This window comes from Falco naumanni, chromosome 9 (assembly GCF_017639655.2).
Source record: "Falco naumanni isolate bFalNau1 chromosome 9, bFalNau1.pat, whole genome shotgun sequence".
NCBI classification, from domain to species: domain Eukaryota; kingdom Metazoa; phylum Chordata; class Aves; order Falconiformes; family Falconidae; genus Falco; species Falco naumanni.
The window spans coordinates 35,419,144-35,434,884 of NC_054062.1; the positions used below are offsets into that span (position 1 = coordinate 35,419,144).

Here is a 15,741-nt window from a genome sequence, read left to right on the forward strand (position 1 = left end):
CAGCTTTTCTGTATTCTTTATGGAGACCATGAAATTAAGGCTGAGGGTGAGACTGTGTAGTAACTGTCCTGTGTCACAAGTGCAGGATGTCTATTACAGATTCCCATATGGAGAGCCATTGGTATGTAATGATTATTTTGCTGCCTTTTCTGTCAGTGCTCGGGCTTGCAATAGCTGTAAATCTTAACAGCAGAAGTTGATCATAAAATCTTAAAGCCTGGTGGGTGATTGTAGAATTGTGATGTGGCTCTCCTAAGTTCCTCTTCCTTTTGAAATCCACCTTTGACGAATATGTAACTACGTTGTAGAAATAGTTAAATTTGTATCTACCCTGCTGCCAACTGTTTGTATTGGTATGATCTTAATAATTGGCTAGTAGGGACTAGAGTCAGAGGAAAAAATGGAGTGACATAGCTGGAGTACTTCACGGATTTAGTATCTGGTGGTTTCGGGGGAGATGGGGTTGGTCGGGGAGAGGATTGAGAAAAGTAGATTTAGATAATCTGGTTATAAAGATAGAATTGGGGATCTTGCTGGTTTTTGGCAGTGAACAGTGCTTGGGAAAAGTGTGTTAGGGAAGTATGGATGCTTCTGGATTTAAATTGTAGACAAGCCTGTATAGACAAGCCTTTGTATAATGCTATTTTCCCAAGTTTTCTCTAAGCTTAATGTTTTTAGATGGAAACTGTGCCTCTGGTCATAGGTTATAGAGATAGCATTCATACTGTAATTAAAAATAGAGTTCTTGAATTATAGTTCTTAAACTTGTGCAAATAGTATTCCATTGTATACATGGATATACATATTTTTCACTGTTCTGTGAGATCATACATTGTTTCAAAGTGGCAGTACTGTGTTGTGCAATACTGTGTGCTTAATTAATATTATTTTTCTTTGCGTCTTTGATGGGATTGCGAAAAATCCGTGTATCCATGTCTTTAATGTTGTTTTTGCATTCTTGTAGACACAGTTGTTTTTCTAGAATTTTTTAGTAGCTGCATATCTGTGGCTGATGTATCAAGTGCTTGAAAAACATGGAAGATGTCCTTTTGAAAACTGTTATACAAAGTGCTAATAAAAAAATTAATTGTACTTCTTCAGGTAAATGAAAGAGGACAAGTTATACAATATGACAGATTTTACATTCATGAGATACAAGATTTGATAGATATCAGAAATGACTATGTCAACTGGGTCCAGCAGCAGGTATTTGGAATGGTAAGTTGTGTTGGTTTTTACTTGTTTTTTGGTGGGCTTTTTCCCCCTGTGTTTTGATTTTGTTTTGTCCCTTTAGAGAAGTCTGTAGATTCTCCAAATAGCGGCACTTTCTTCTCGTAAAAATGTCTTCATGGATCACTGATGCTGAACAAACTCATCTTATGCTAGTTATGATCTAAGGAAGAATTGTTAAATAGCTGTGCTGCTTGTAGGGTATTGTTCTTAGGACTGACACTGTTCAACATTGTAATCCATCAATTAAAAAGTGACTTAAAGTGCTGTCACTTGAGACTTGCTACGTCAAGAAGTTGAGGAGTGATAATTTACAATAGGAAAACATGGAGAACAATCTGAATTGCTATATAAGACAGATTCAGCCATTGAGCAAGCTGAAACTGTCTTGGAAAACTAGGTCTGGAAGCATAATAGGGAGTTACAAGAGACATAACTAACATAGTTTTCTACTTTGTGTATGGTAGCAAAAACTGAGATAATTAGTTCCTGGATCTGTAAACAGAAGAGTGGTAAGTGGGAGTAAATTAATGACTGTGCAGAGAATTAGTGTTGGATATGATTTTGCTACATATTTCTTTGACTTACACTTTGGAAGAATATTGAATAAGTTAACGTGCTTTCTCTAGCCACCTTAATTTAGGTTTTTTTGTAGCAGGACCTGGAAGCACATACTTTGCTGTATTTTATGAATACAAAGCAGACGGTACTGTCTACCTAAGAATTAAAATTGCAGTGTAAAATAATAACAGCAGGGAGATTGGGGAGCATAAAGAAATAACAAGCCAGTATTAGCAGTCGTAACAGATACTTGTTTCAGCCAAGCTTGTCTGAAAAAGTCCCCGGTGTGTGCTGTAGGCTGGTGTCGGCAGCTGCGAGGGGTGCTCTGCTGGGTGAGGTGCAGGAGCGAGGGATGAGCATTGTGGGGCTTTGGAATCAGAGGCAGTTTGTATGCTTGGAATGGGGAAGGGTGCACCAGCGAAGGGTAGAATTTAAAAGACTCTGACTGTTGCAACTGTGCTTTAAATGGATGTAAACAAACCCAAACTGCATATATTATGATCAGAGAAGACAACACTGAATGTGGGGACAATGAGAGCTGGAAAATTGCACTGTAATGAAAGTTTTAATCTCCGTTTGTTAATTAAATCAGAAGATTGGACTTGATATTAAGGATGAAAATACCAGATACTGAATTTCCCTTTAGTCGTCATGATTTTGTCGTACATTTATGCAGTTTCAAGTTCAGCAGAAAAATTTATTTTGGTTTATTATAGGACTGAAAGAAATTCCATGGCCTTAAGTCAGATCTCCTTCGTAAATGCTTTTGATGGTCTTTTCCTGCCTTCGTATCCACTAGTTTCCAGTGATGCTTGTCTATTGAATCAGTAATATGAATCAAAATTTCTTTTGCTAGTGTAATTTATATTGTCATAACTTGAGGCAAAAATGTTTGCTCAGTTCCCTAATTGAAACGTGGAGAGGAAAATATAGCAGAAAAGAGAAGTATTCAGAGTATTCTCAGAGAGAAACTTGGAAGAAAAAACTTTTTATTTTTTCAGCAACGGAAAAATGAGTGGGGAGAAACTGACGGTACTAAATAATGAACAGTTGATTTGAAGGGGTATTCTTTAGATATGCCTTAAAGGAGTTGAGAAGAAACATTTGAATTAGGAATAAATAATGGTAGATACAGTCAGAGTACAAAATTGCATAAATGTAACTGTGACGAGTAGGACACTCAAATCTGATGTTTCCTGTAGGAACTGGGCATACAGATAGAAAGCAAAGTATTCTGGCCACGGCTTTTTGTGAGTCATGGATGTCTACATATGTGACTTCTGAGTTTATATATATATATATATATAAAAAGACATATATAAAAAAATAGAATTTATTAGTTTGCCATTACCTTTTATTCTTTTTCTGCCTGATAGGTGGAAATGAACTTAGTTTTCAGTGGAGGATAAGGAGGCTAACATGGCTAAGAAACAAAATAGTAATTCTGGATTTAAGTTGATCTAGCTTGTTGTGGAAGCCTCCAGAGTCCTGGCTGTATGTGTTGGTCTGTCTGGTCCATCTCAAATTTCAAGAGTCCATTGCTTTTTTCATATCATATCTTATCATGAACCCAAATGATTCTTGAGACTTTATCATAAAGTGATGAGGTTCTGTATTTTTAAATTTTTTCTCATTAAAAATGTTTTTTAATTTGACATGCTACAGTCATTTGAGAATGAAAATACATAGGTAAAAGCAAATATATATTAGTGTATGGAAGTAAACATTTAAAATGTTTCCTTTTTTGCATCCAAGAAAATGTGATTATTTTAAGTTACTGTTTTTTAAAGACTGATATATAGGGCGTTGAAAGGCATGGATTCTATTTAGTACATTAATTAGAATGTTTAAGATTGATACTTATTTCTCAGTAAATATTCTCTTGTGGGGGGAGGGAAGCTGTACATAAGTATTTTTAATTCTACATCATAGATGAATAATTAATGCAGACACTAATGCTGCTTTTTCATCTTAATTATTGCTACCTTTGTGCAAATGCTGTCATAGGATGTCAACCATGGATTAACTGAGGTAAGATTTGGTTGCAGTGTGATTTCTTTTGCAGAATGTAAGGAAATAAATATGAGTGTCAAGGGTTGTTGTCTGTGTTCTATTGGGACTAAATATTTAAGGTAGTATGGCTGTAATCTGAAAAAGTTTTTGTGGGGCAAAAATACGTAATTTTTTGTATTGCACATTTAGAGCAGCATTTGAAATCAAGGACTACTTTTATATCTACTAGCTGTAATAAAAGTTCTGAAATTAAAATATACTAAGTGAGCGTATTGTTTGTGTTTTGCTGTGGTTTGTTTGGTTTGGTGGTTCTGGTCTTTTTTTAAGTACTAAACAATTGAACATTTACTTAATTTTCCTAAGATGCTTTGGTCGTGTGTTGATGATGATTAAAGAATTCTTTCTCTTTCCAGTAAAAGAGATGTATTAAATGAATATTACTGCAATGGCTTCTTTAACGGTAATTGTGTTTTAAAAAAGCGGAAGTAAGACATGGTTCTTTTCATTCTAGTTAACGGATATTCCTGTTACAATTTGCACGTACCCATTTGTATTTGATGCCCAGGCAAAGACAACTCTCCTACAAACAGATGCAGTCATACAGATGCAGGTAAGAGTCTCAGGTTTTAATGTTACGTTTTTGTTTTTTTAGTTGGTGGTCTTGGGGGTTGCTGTGGGTTTTTTATTTTATTTTTAAATCTGTGTAATCCTCATAAGAATGAGGGATGTAGTTTTAATTTCAGGGTATGTATATGATAGGAGCTAGGAGGTTTTTGAGGTTTGGACCTCGTTGAAATTAGGTTATTTAATAATTGCACAAATGTCTAAGGAACTTCATTTCCTTCCATTAATGAGATGGCTTTTTTTAGGTGTTAACAACCCATAGTACAGGGTTTATAATAATTTCCTGGAATTAAATATTTCCTGAGATAAAAGGAATATGAAGAAGACTTGGGCAAATTTAGTAGCTCTCATAATAGCTATTGCCATTCATGTCTACTAAACTTTTTAAGATGAGACTGATGGACATTTAATGTTGACAGGAATCTTGTTACCTACTGACACTTGCACTTTGTTTTTTTTCCAGATGGCTGTTGATCAGGCTCACAGGCAGAATTTGTCTTCGCTCTTTCTGCCAGTATTTGAATCTGTCAACCCATGCCTGATATTGATGGTACGGAGAGACAATATTGTAGGGGATGCTGTGGAAGTCCTAAGGAAAACAAAGAATGTAGATTACAAGAAGCCACTCAAGGTATTATCAAGTACATATTGCCCGAAGTGTTTTTCACTGATGCGCAAGTAACTGAGAATATTGTTTTGACAAATCTTGTTTCACAATCTGTTTTTAATTCAGTGCGAACTGAATTGTGTGTTTCAGGTTATTTTTGTAGGGGAGGAAGCTGTTGATGCTGGAGGTGTTCGCAAAGAATTTTTTTTGCTCATCATGAGGGAGTTGCTAGATCCCAAATATGGAATGTTCAGGTATTATGAAGAGTCCAGGCTGATCTGGTTCTCTGATAAGGTAGGGAGGGTGTTATCTATAGTCCTTAATCTTCTTTTAACTTAAAATATTTATATTAATAAAGTATAAGCATAGTAGTTTGTGGTGGTTCTATTTCAAGAGGAGAAGCTGATGTAAGTATTCTCAAAAAAAGTTTGTTTCTTTCATTGTTAGGTCAAAAGTTTCCCCTTCTGTTTTCCCCATTCCTCACTTATTCCTTACCAGTCATCCCCAACCCAGACAAGTTTAGTAGGAAGAAGTGCCAGCCAGAGTAAACCGATTCCAAGAGCAGAATCAGTGAATAAGGATGGCAGAGAAAATTATTTAAGTGGCATGTTGAACAGGTCTTTCTGTGTTCAGTCACATTTATGGGTCCATTTCATAGGCAGTTAACTAGTCATACTTTCCTGAAAGTTTTTACCATTGACTTTTTAGTCCTCTTTCAGAGAAAAACACTGACTAGGTGGCTGTATCACGATTACCTGAATGTTAGCATTTCCACAGATGTGTTTTAAGCCCTGGCCCTTAATGCCAAGGGAGTCAATATTCTTCTCCCAAGAACAGGGTTTTTTTAAAACTAACATTTATTTAAGCACTGCGTAGTGCAGTAAGTCACTGACAAAACCAGAATCTTAATGTGGTACTTTCAGCAGTATGCATCACTTGTAATACAAAATACGCTGTATCTCAGTTATTGGGGTTTTTTTTAAGTAGGAAGAGTTCTGTTTACCTGGATTTCAGTCTCTCTCAGCTGCTTAGAACTTTATACTCTTTCCCTCAGTACTTACGGATGTGTATGTGTTTAAAGAAAATAGAAATGAAACTCACTCAGATTATATTGCACTGTACGTTTTTTTCTAGACTCTGCAAGATTAAAATAATTTCTTAATTTTAAACGATCTTGTCTGTTTTCTGTTCTTAGACCTTTGAAGACAGTGACTTGTTTCATTTGATTGGTGTTGTCTGTGGACTAGCAATATATAATTTTACTATTGTAGACCTTCACTTCCCTTTGGCTTTGTACAAAAAGCTATTGAATAAGAAACCTTCCCTGGATGACTTAAAAGAGTTGATGCCAGATGTTGGCAGGTAGGCAAGAAAGAAACATGAGTGTTAGTGGGAAATAATTTATAATTGAACATTTTCCTTTAAGAACATAAAGATGATCTGTTTTATTTTCATACTAACAGTATAAAGGGCTTAGAGTAACAATAGCATGTACTCTTTCTCAAATGACGTGGTGGCTGCAAGTTAAATGTCTGCTTCTAAGTGCTTTGTTTTAATATTTGTGTCTCTGTTCTATTACCCTACAAGAATTTTAGGGGGAATTTAATGTTTGAAATTCAAAACCTTTGAGCCATTAATTTTATATGCCCAAGTGTGAACATAGTTTTCATTCTGAAGGGCTCATTTAGTCCACCAAGGAATCATTTTTAGTTTTTTCAGGAACAAATGCATGCTAAATATCTGCCCTTGAGTAGGGATTTGGATGGCACTAACAGGTAGGAGGTTCAAACAAGCAGAAGTGGGTGTTTGATTATCTCAGTGTTGTAAATGCTGAAGTTTTCATAGATTCAGGAGAAATCAAACAGGTTAATGGAAGAGCCCATCAACGGTTATTAAACTCTTACTGCCTCTGGTTTGGGAATCCCTTAGCTGAAGAGTACAATGTGAATCTTCTCTCTTCACACCTGAAGATAATCAGAAGGAAATAACATTACAAGTAATAGCAAAAAAATTGCTTGAGATTTCCCAACACTGTACAAGGTGCAAGTCAATGAGCTCATAAATGAAAGAACAGTAGGAAGAGTATTACTTTTTTTTAAAACTTGAATTATCAAAGTGTAAAGAACACTTCAGTAAAATAAGTTTGTCTTTCTTTCCACTGGTACCAAGTACTTTGTAACTTATTTTGCAGGGGAATGCAACAGTTACTGGATTATCCAGAGGATGACATAGAAGAAGCATTTTGTCTTAATTTTACTGTAAGTTTTATATAGTGTTTGGAGCATTTTTTGTCAAGCTCATACCATCTATTATAGCTGCCTCTGGAGTGTTTGAGAAAAAGCATCAGCTGCTGATTTCCATGACTTTTTAGCATCTGTGTCTGCTGTTCATGTTACTGTTAACTATGTGGTGGGAAGAAATACTCTACATGGTAAATAAGACATACTGGTTTTGTTTGTTTTAAATAGATCACTGTGGAAAATTTTGGTACAACAGAAATTAAAGAACTTGTTCCAAATGGTGCTGACATTCCTGTAGTGAAACAAAATAGGTGAGTTTCATGGGTTACAGGGTAGTTCAGTGTTGCAGTCTCCCTTGGGAATGTAACTGGACTGCTGTAAATATCCTTTGCCAAGCTGTTACACTAATGCTGAAGGCAAAACTCTTTGGTTGTTTTTCCAAGCTGTTCTTGTGTATCTTGAAAATAGCTATTGTATTTTATTGATACTGGCGCGGGCTGCCCAGAGAATTCATGGATGCCCCATCCCTGGCAGTGCTCAAGGCCAGGCTGGATGGGGCTTTGAGCAACCTGCTCTAGTGGGAGGTGTCCCTGCCCATGGCGGGGGGGTTGGAGCTAGATGCTCTTCAAAGATCCTCTCCAACCCAAACCATTCTGTTATTCTTTATTTAAGGATTTCCCAGCTATGGACAGGCTATCTAATTGTACTCAGAATGTGTAATACTTATTTTTCACTTTGAACTTAAGTATTTTGATGCACTTTAGGGCCCATTTTGATTACATGGTCTTTAATTTTATAAGATTCAAAATGGTTGTGTTTCTGCAGAACTCTGTGTATAATTGGAGTTCAGTGAATAACAATGAAAACTTCAACCTAGATGCCATTGTATGGCAACTATTAATATATGAAATATTATTTCAGAGGAGTCTTCCCTTTGTAGAGTGGATAAATCATTGTAATGTTATATAGTGTTATTGTCAGGAAAGTGAGGGGTGAGTTTTTTTCCCTAGTCAAGGATTCTGTTACTTCTGTTTACAAAAGCAGCCTCTCCTACCCTTTGTTCCCTTTCTGCTCCTGGAGGATAGGCAGAATACATCTATCTCTATCTCTGGTGGTGCTTATGTCCCTTTTTGCAGAATACTACCATTTTCCTATTTTTCTCTGCCCCTTTTTCTCATATATTCCTTTCTGTTGTTTAATCTTTGTGAATGCTCTGTGCTTTTTTTTCCAGAGTAAAGGGAGACTTTAATGGAAAGGGCATAATACTGTTACGAGAACAGAATGCATCTAGGCTGTCCATGGTAGGAATGAGGGAGAAAATGTACCTCTAGGTGTGTTCCTAGAGGGCAGATGTTTTGGGCAACATTTTCTGTAACTAGGTCTGTTGTAGAGGAAAAAAGTGACAGAAGATTCTGAGGGTATCATAAGCCCACACACAGCCATGTGCAGTGACAGTACCTCCCACAGCAGAGTGATTTTTATCCTCCTGACTTATTCTGCCATTAGCAACTGTAATCACCACCTATACCTGTCACACTTCTTAAAAAAAATTAAAAATCCTTGGCTTATAGATGACGATTTGTGATACTTCATCTTAAACATAGTAGTTTTGAAGTTCTGGTGATGATATTCACATACTGTGGATGTGATACAGTAGGTTTCCACAGAGAATGTATGTTGGTAGGATAATTATAATCTATAATGGAAGTCACTCTGCCAATGTACAAACTAACAGTGATAACTAGGATTGATTAAAATGGTAATTAAACCCTCCATAATCATAAATCCTGTATCACATTGAGGAATTTTAGTTTTCCCCCTAAACAATGTGAAGGTGTTTCCAGCAAGATATGAAAACTGCTTGTACGGAGCACAGATAACGGGCCATCTGTTTTTCAGTATCCCAGCTCCTTTGTACTGATCTTTGTACTGTGGAGGACTCAAATGTCCATTTGAAGTTGATTTGCATTTTTAGTGCAAATGTGGTAATCTTTAATTAAAAAAAAATGCAACAGCGGTTTCAGGACAGTGCATGTCATTCAAGCCTTTAAGCTTGTTGCCATTCAGTCCAACTCACTGCAATGCACACAAATCAGAAATGTTTATAGTGCCTGAAATAAATAATGCTAATGTTACTGGTTTTCTGTTGCACATTACAGACTGTCTTGGAAGGCATGGTGGGGAAACACGTTTATGTGCTATTTTCACTGGGCTTATCTTCACTGTGGTTGTAACATGAAGCAGAGAATATATTAGGATCGTCTTTGCTTATGTTTCTCCGCTGTGTTCTGTGCAGAAATGGCTGCCATTTTATTGGTAGAAGGGTGATGGGCACATGCTGCTTTTTTTTTTTCTCTCAACATAATTTGGTTTTTCTTCTTTGTACAGGCAAGATTTTGTAGATGCATATGTGGATTACATCTTCAATAAATCTGTGGCTTCCTTATTCAGTGCATTCCATGCTGGCTTCCACAAAGTATGTGGAGGTAAAGTTCTTCAGCTCTTCCAGCCCAGCGAGTTGCAGGCAATGGTGATTGGGAACACAAACTATGATTGGAAAGAACTGGAGAAGGTAAGAACCATAATTAGCTATTTGTATCATACATTTTTAATTTCAAGATACAAACCCAAAATCTTGAAGTGTCCTTTTGAGTTCTGTTTTAACTAATGTGATGTCCAGCCTTGATTATATTGACTGTATGAGTGAGGAACTTCTTTTAAGGTGTCAGTGGACGAAGACACTAAAATACCATTTGCTTTCCTGCTTAAAGTTTTTCCATCTAATTTCTAAAGGAAATCAGACTTAGGAGAAGAGAGAGGAACAAAAATCCACAGAAACAAAAGGCAGCTGTATACAATGTTTTATGTTAGAAGGGGGAAAGCGAATAAAATGCACACAGTTAAAAAAGTAAATATTACTGATTGCCAAAACTCATTGTGAGACTTTTACTCAACTTTATTGGGATTGAAGGTGCTTTGGAGTATGTGCATCTGTCCCTATAGTTGAAGTCTGACTGAACAGCTGAAGAAAATTGACACGGAAAACAGTAATATGTCACTTGCAGTATCCCTTTACACAAACTGCATTCATTTTACTTGAATGTCGGATTATCCTACTAGTTCTATGTGCGAACAGTAACCTGATTTCCTGCTCATTTTAGAATACAGAATATAAAGGAGAATACTGGGCAGACCATCCTACAATAAAAATATTCTGGGAGGTTTTTCATGAGTTGTCTTTGGAGAAGAAGAAACAGTTCTTGCGTAAGTATTTGAAATGACTTCACTAAGTTGCTCACTCAGCAGGATCACTATTTCAGGCTCTGGCTATAAGAGGGCAGTGTAAGTATTTGTCTGTAGTGATGTGGTTAACTTTATTTAGGAGAAAAAAAATCATAGTAGAAAAAAATTGATTGTGAGCTTGTTGCTGATTTTACTGGCGTTGTCTTGAGTAATTCTAGGAGGTGGGCAGTTAAAGATTACAATAGACCAGAGCAGCATTAAAAACATAAAAGAAAAAAGAAAACCCAAACCCAGAAGGACCCTACAAACTAAACCGCTAGCGTCATTTAGCTGATAAGTAGGAATTTTTTTCTGTGTTTTAACATGTTTCACATTCTCCATTTTTTTCATTGCAAATAGTATGAAATTTTGGAGTTATAACTGACTGTAAATATGTCAAGGTACTGATATGAGTGGAAGTGAACAGGGGAAAAAACAAGGTTATTGAAGTATCCTGCGAATAAGCTTTAGATTAGTTTCAAATTCCAACAAACTAATTCTGCATATTTGCAAGATGCTTGCAAATGCTCAGTAAAGGTCTAGCCAATGGATTTTAAATAACGAATCCTGGTGTTATAGCTACATTTTTAATATATATAATATTATATTTTATAATTTTATATATTATATATAAATATATAATAAATTTGTATATATACAAAAATATATTATATTTTACAATATAAAAAAGAATGTTTAATAACTGCTTATTCTCTCGGCCCCCCTTCCCTCCCTTCTTTTCAGGACTGTTTGGTTTCATATGCTAAAATGAAGTGTTTCCCTTTATGTATTACTTGTGTTACAGTCAAGAGTTTACTTACTTACACTTACATGTGTAAGCTTGTAAGCTGGAGATCGGGTTAAGTCTCATTATTCCCCGTTTCTCAAACTTTACCAGAACAACTTCAGTGTGAAAAGCTGACCATTGCTGGAATAATTAAAAAATGCAAATAGTGATTAGAACTGTGTATATGACGCATACAGTATTAGTCTTTACTTTCAAGACTTTGTTTGTTTTTTCTTGGCAGTGTTTCTGACAGGCAGTGATCGTATTCCAATTCTTGGAATGAAGTGTCTTAAACTAGTCATCCAGCCGACAGGAGGCGGAGAAGGTTATCTTCCGGTAGCTCACACTTGCTTTAATCTTCTTGATCTTCCAAAATACACAGATAAAGAAACTCTGAAGTCTAAGTTGATCCAGGCTATAGATCACTACGAAGGTTTCAGTTTAGTATAACTTCAGAAATGAGAGTTCTGTGTAATGTGGGATCATTAAACTAACTTTTTGTGTCTTTCTTGTGGTGGTAAATTCAGTGGATTAAGTGATGGGTTGATAATATAACTGATAATTTGCAGAAATGTTCAGTGGTACGAATATTCATGGGAGCCAAAAAACATTTATAAAAATGAGGAACTGTCTTAATACATACCTTCTTGTACAGAACCATGTGGATTTTGCCATCTTACAATAAAAATGAGAGTATTGTGAATGGGAGTCAAGTTTCACTAACATGAATTAACATTTCACTTTATGCAAACAATTTGGCGTGTGAGTGCATGGGAGACTTGCTTAAGTTTTTCAGATCACTTAGTAAGAACATTTAACTTTTTCCCTGATAAATTCACTTGGTAACTTTTCATTTTGTAAATAATAAATTTTTGTGATAAATAGTTATGTTCCGATAGCAGTATGGTTTCTATTGCTTGTAATTGAATATGAGCTTATTTTACGGCTTTTAACAAAAAAAGTGACTACTCTGATTTCTGAAGATATATATATTTTTCTGGTTTGTTTTAAGAACCTTAATAATAAAAGTGATTGTTTAAGAGACTTTCATCTTCACAATGTACAATCCATGAAGCAGTCACTTAGTGCCGGTAAAAAACTGCATACAATGGCATTTTTAATATGTGGATGGACAAGCTGACTTAATACACTGTTTTATTTTTAAGGACTGGTTCTGTAAGTAAGTGGATGCAATTATAGAAGAGGTTAATTTATCCTTTGAAACCTCTGCAGCCATGTGTCAAGACTACAGCTTAAAAAAAAATGCACCAGACAATTATTGCTGTCAAGAGGTTATATGTTTATTTTTAAATGCTGAAAGCATAGTTTATGGTTTCTAATAGAATTTTCATCTTTTTTCCAGATAAATGCATTTGAAATAACTCTTTAACACCCCCTCCCCTTTTCTTAAGATTTTATTTTTAGTATAATTGCCCTGAGACGACTGTGCTTAGCTGGATACTTTTGGATTTGACTTCCTTTCTCTGGTTAAATCCCAGATTTTGTGGTGTTAATGCATATGTGACTTGCAGCTGTGAAACAAATATTTATTTTTTTTAGATTTTTAAATGCAGTGAAAAAATTCAAGCTATAATAAAAGACTTGAATGAAAACCTTTGTTGGTCAGTGTGTATGGATGCTTGCATCATGCATGTTTCTTCAGTTAGAAGGTAACTTTTGCATGCATTAAATCAAAAGGACAGCCAGGATACCAAGACCTCACTTGAAGAGTGAGGAGATTAATTCATTGTAATAAACTGTATTACATGCAGTTTCCATACTAGCAGTAGAGGGTGGATGTAATACAACACAGTACAGTTAAAATCATTCTTTGTTCTTAACACCGTGTTTCTACAGCTTTCTCATGCAGTTGTAACCTCTAGTAATTTCTTTATATGCAGCCCATTTCCTATCTTTCCCAACATTTGTTACCTGGCTGGGAAATTCTCCCTCCTGTGAAAAGCAAGAAATCAACAAATACTAAAGCAGCTTAATCCTACTATGCATGGAAGAAAGAAAAGGAGAAAAGAAGAAGGAAAAAAAATTAAAATATTATGCCTTCATTTTACCAGGTAATATTAAAACACTGTTTTTAAATTATGAGACACCAAGGTTGCAAAGGCAAATTTTCAAAAATTAGGAAGTGGCTAATGTAAAGCTGCCTTCCTTTTTCCCCTAGCTTATTATTACATGAGCCAGTGCTGTTTTCTTTTTTAGGGGACTTTTTCTTCATTCAGTGTACACAGTTGATAGTGTTCACTGAATAACAGGGTTATTTTTATGTTCAGTTGTGCAGGTCTAAGTTTGATCTATTGCATTATCATCTAAACCTTGCACTAGATATATATGTATTTAATTTCCCTATGGGGTTTTCTCTGATTTGTGCTGTATTGGATTTTTCATTGATCTCTAATATGAAAGATGAGTAATAGCCTTATTCTGTAGATGAGGGGCTCTGAGACAGAATCCAAGCGATAGTTACTGAACGCTTGTCAATTTTTGGTGCCCAATTTAGGATTTGCTAGAGAACTTGGATGCCCTTTATCTTTGACATGCAGCTATTGTTGACTAAATCTGCTGTGGCAGTCGCTTCATATTGCTGCAAAAGTTTCTCCAGTGAAACAGAGCAAGATTTTAAAGGATTAGTTAGGATAGGTTTGGTACCATGCTCTGGGAGATGCTCTGTTTATGTTGAGCTGTAACAGAGGCAGCCTGTACTAAAGTAAGAGACCCGAGGAATATACTCTGAGCAATCTAGCAGTCATAAATAAAGATCAGGTGGGCATTTGAAGGAGATAAGAAGGCCATGAGTCAGGAGGTTTTGTGTAAGCTCCAGAAACTAGGTCATTGAACAAAGAACGTTGAAAAGTTCAAGCGAAAAAGAAGATTGAGTGACCCCCAGAAGTGCGGCTGAAGAATGGAACGTCCACCCAGAAGTCTCCCAAAGGAAGATTCTAGAAGAATCCGCCTCAAGCTCCGCCTAAACCCTGCCTATTATGACTATGATGATTAGATATCAAAATTAAATGAAAATGTATGTAAAGATGTAACCTCTCATGAAAACTGTATAAATTACCTGACTTTTTCACTGAAAACTTTGGAGCTAGTTTGTCCAGTGCAAACCAGCTAGCTCCCCAGCATTGCACGAAATAAATACCTTGGCTGCTTAAAGACAAAAATTCATCTCTGAGCAGTTACTCTGTGCCGTTTCGGCATCATTTTGGCGAGCCAGGCAGGAGAACTCTCCGCTGGTGCTGGAATCCAGGGGGCCTGGGGACTCTCAGGGGGCTCCAGACTGGATCTTGGGTCAGCGAGACTCCCCTACCCCTCGGTTTCTCACACAGGCGGACAAGGACTTCTGCTTAACATAAAAGGTATTTATATTTGTTCTTTGGTTTAAACTTGGTTGAATTTACCCTTTAAGATGAAGACGAGATGCCATCCTCACAGGGTTATGAGAAGGGACGCCTTCTGAAAAGGGGTAGCAGCCCCTGTCTGGTATGTTATATTTGGCTGAATACTGTTCATTTTGTCTTAAGGTTTGGGAAGCTAAAACTTCTATGTTTCCTTTTGGTCGTTGTCTTGTCTTGTTTGGAATTCCCGAAATGTAAACTGAAATAGTGCGCTGTGTTTTGGTTTATGTGCTGTCTTGTTTTATGTTCAAAATTAAGAGTTAAGAGTCTTTTATGGGAAGTAATTCTGGTAATTCTGTGCCATTTTGGTATCATCAGCATCAGCCAAGACACTTTTCTTACTCTCTTGGAGCATTAGTGGACATTAGTAAGCACTGAGAGGGTGAGAGTGGGGAGTCTTGAATTGTTGGTTGAATGTCATGTTAAAAAAACCCTGGCAGAGCAGGGCTGGGGTCACTTTCCTCATGACAGCATTTGCCCGAGACATCTTTCTGTAGTTTTGGCCTTGGTTTTATCCGCCTCTGCCAGAAATGGAGTTGGGTCCTACAGAGCGTGATCGTACTTGCTAAATGCTCCTGATGGGCTTACAGGTGTGTGTTAGCTTATTCTGGGCAGTGAGACAGGTGCCCTATTGCAAAACTGACATTATCTAGCTAACAAGGTAAAAGACTTTTCTGTAGTACTAGAAGAATTACTAGCCATTTCATTACTTTTTCAAGCAGGTCAATACTTTCTGGAACGCTTACATTGCCATTCGTTCTGTTCACAGCCGTAAAAGCCATGTGAAGGATCTCTGCAGAAGCTGCGCACAGTTAAGTGTTTCCTCTGGCTGGGAAAAGGTGGGCAGCAGGAACTGCTTTCTCTTTCTTGGACCCAGTATCATTTTGCATATAATATTTGATGCTGTGCATCGTGTGAGGAAAGGAAAAAAGAAATCCCTTCCACTCTATGCTTAACTAGAATAGCCATGGTGTTAATGAAGAA

At 36.4% G+C, this 15,741-nt stretch overlaps 1 protein-coding gene across 5 annotated transcripts in view; it reads left to right on the forward strand.

Annotated features, from left to right (window-relative positions):
• Positions 1–12,957, forward strand: part of HERC4 (HECT and RLD domain containing E3 ubiquitin protein ligase 4) — a 44,514-nt gene extending 31,557 nt beyond the window's left edge. For 4 of the 5 annotated variants that reach the window (XM_040605329.1, XM_040605328.1, XM_040605332.1 and 1 more), the window contains 11 exons: positions 1,102–1,218; positions 3,799–3,822; positions 4,316–4,414; positions 4,892–5,059; positions 5,186–5,329; positions 6,231–6,397; positions 7,227–7,293; positions 7,504–7,586; positions 9,664–9,847; positions 10,437–10,539; positions 11,586–12,957. In XM_040605329.1, the coding sequence (XP_040461263.1) occupies positions 1,102–1,218; positions 3,799–3,822; positions 4,316–4,414; positions 4,892–5,059; positions 5,186–5,329; positions 6,231–6,397; positions 7,227–7,293; positions 7,504–7,586; positions 9,664–9,847; positions 10,437–10,539; positions 11,586–11,794 (1,365 nt within the window). In that variant the 3' untranslated portion in view covers positions 11,795–12,957. The remainder of the gene's footprint in view (positions 1–1,101; positions 1,219–3,798; positions 3,823–4,315; positions 4,415–4,891; positions 5,060–5,185; positions 5,330–6,230; positions 6,398–7,226; positions 7,294–7,503; positions 7,587–9,663; positions 9,848–10,436; positions 10,540–11,585) is intronic. The other variant, XM_040605331.1, reaches the window with a different exon arrangement.
• The last annotated feature ends 2,784 nt before the right edge of the window (positions 12,958–15,741 follow it).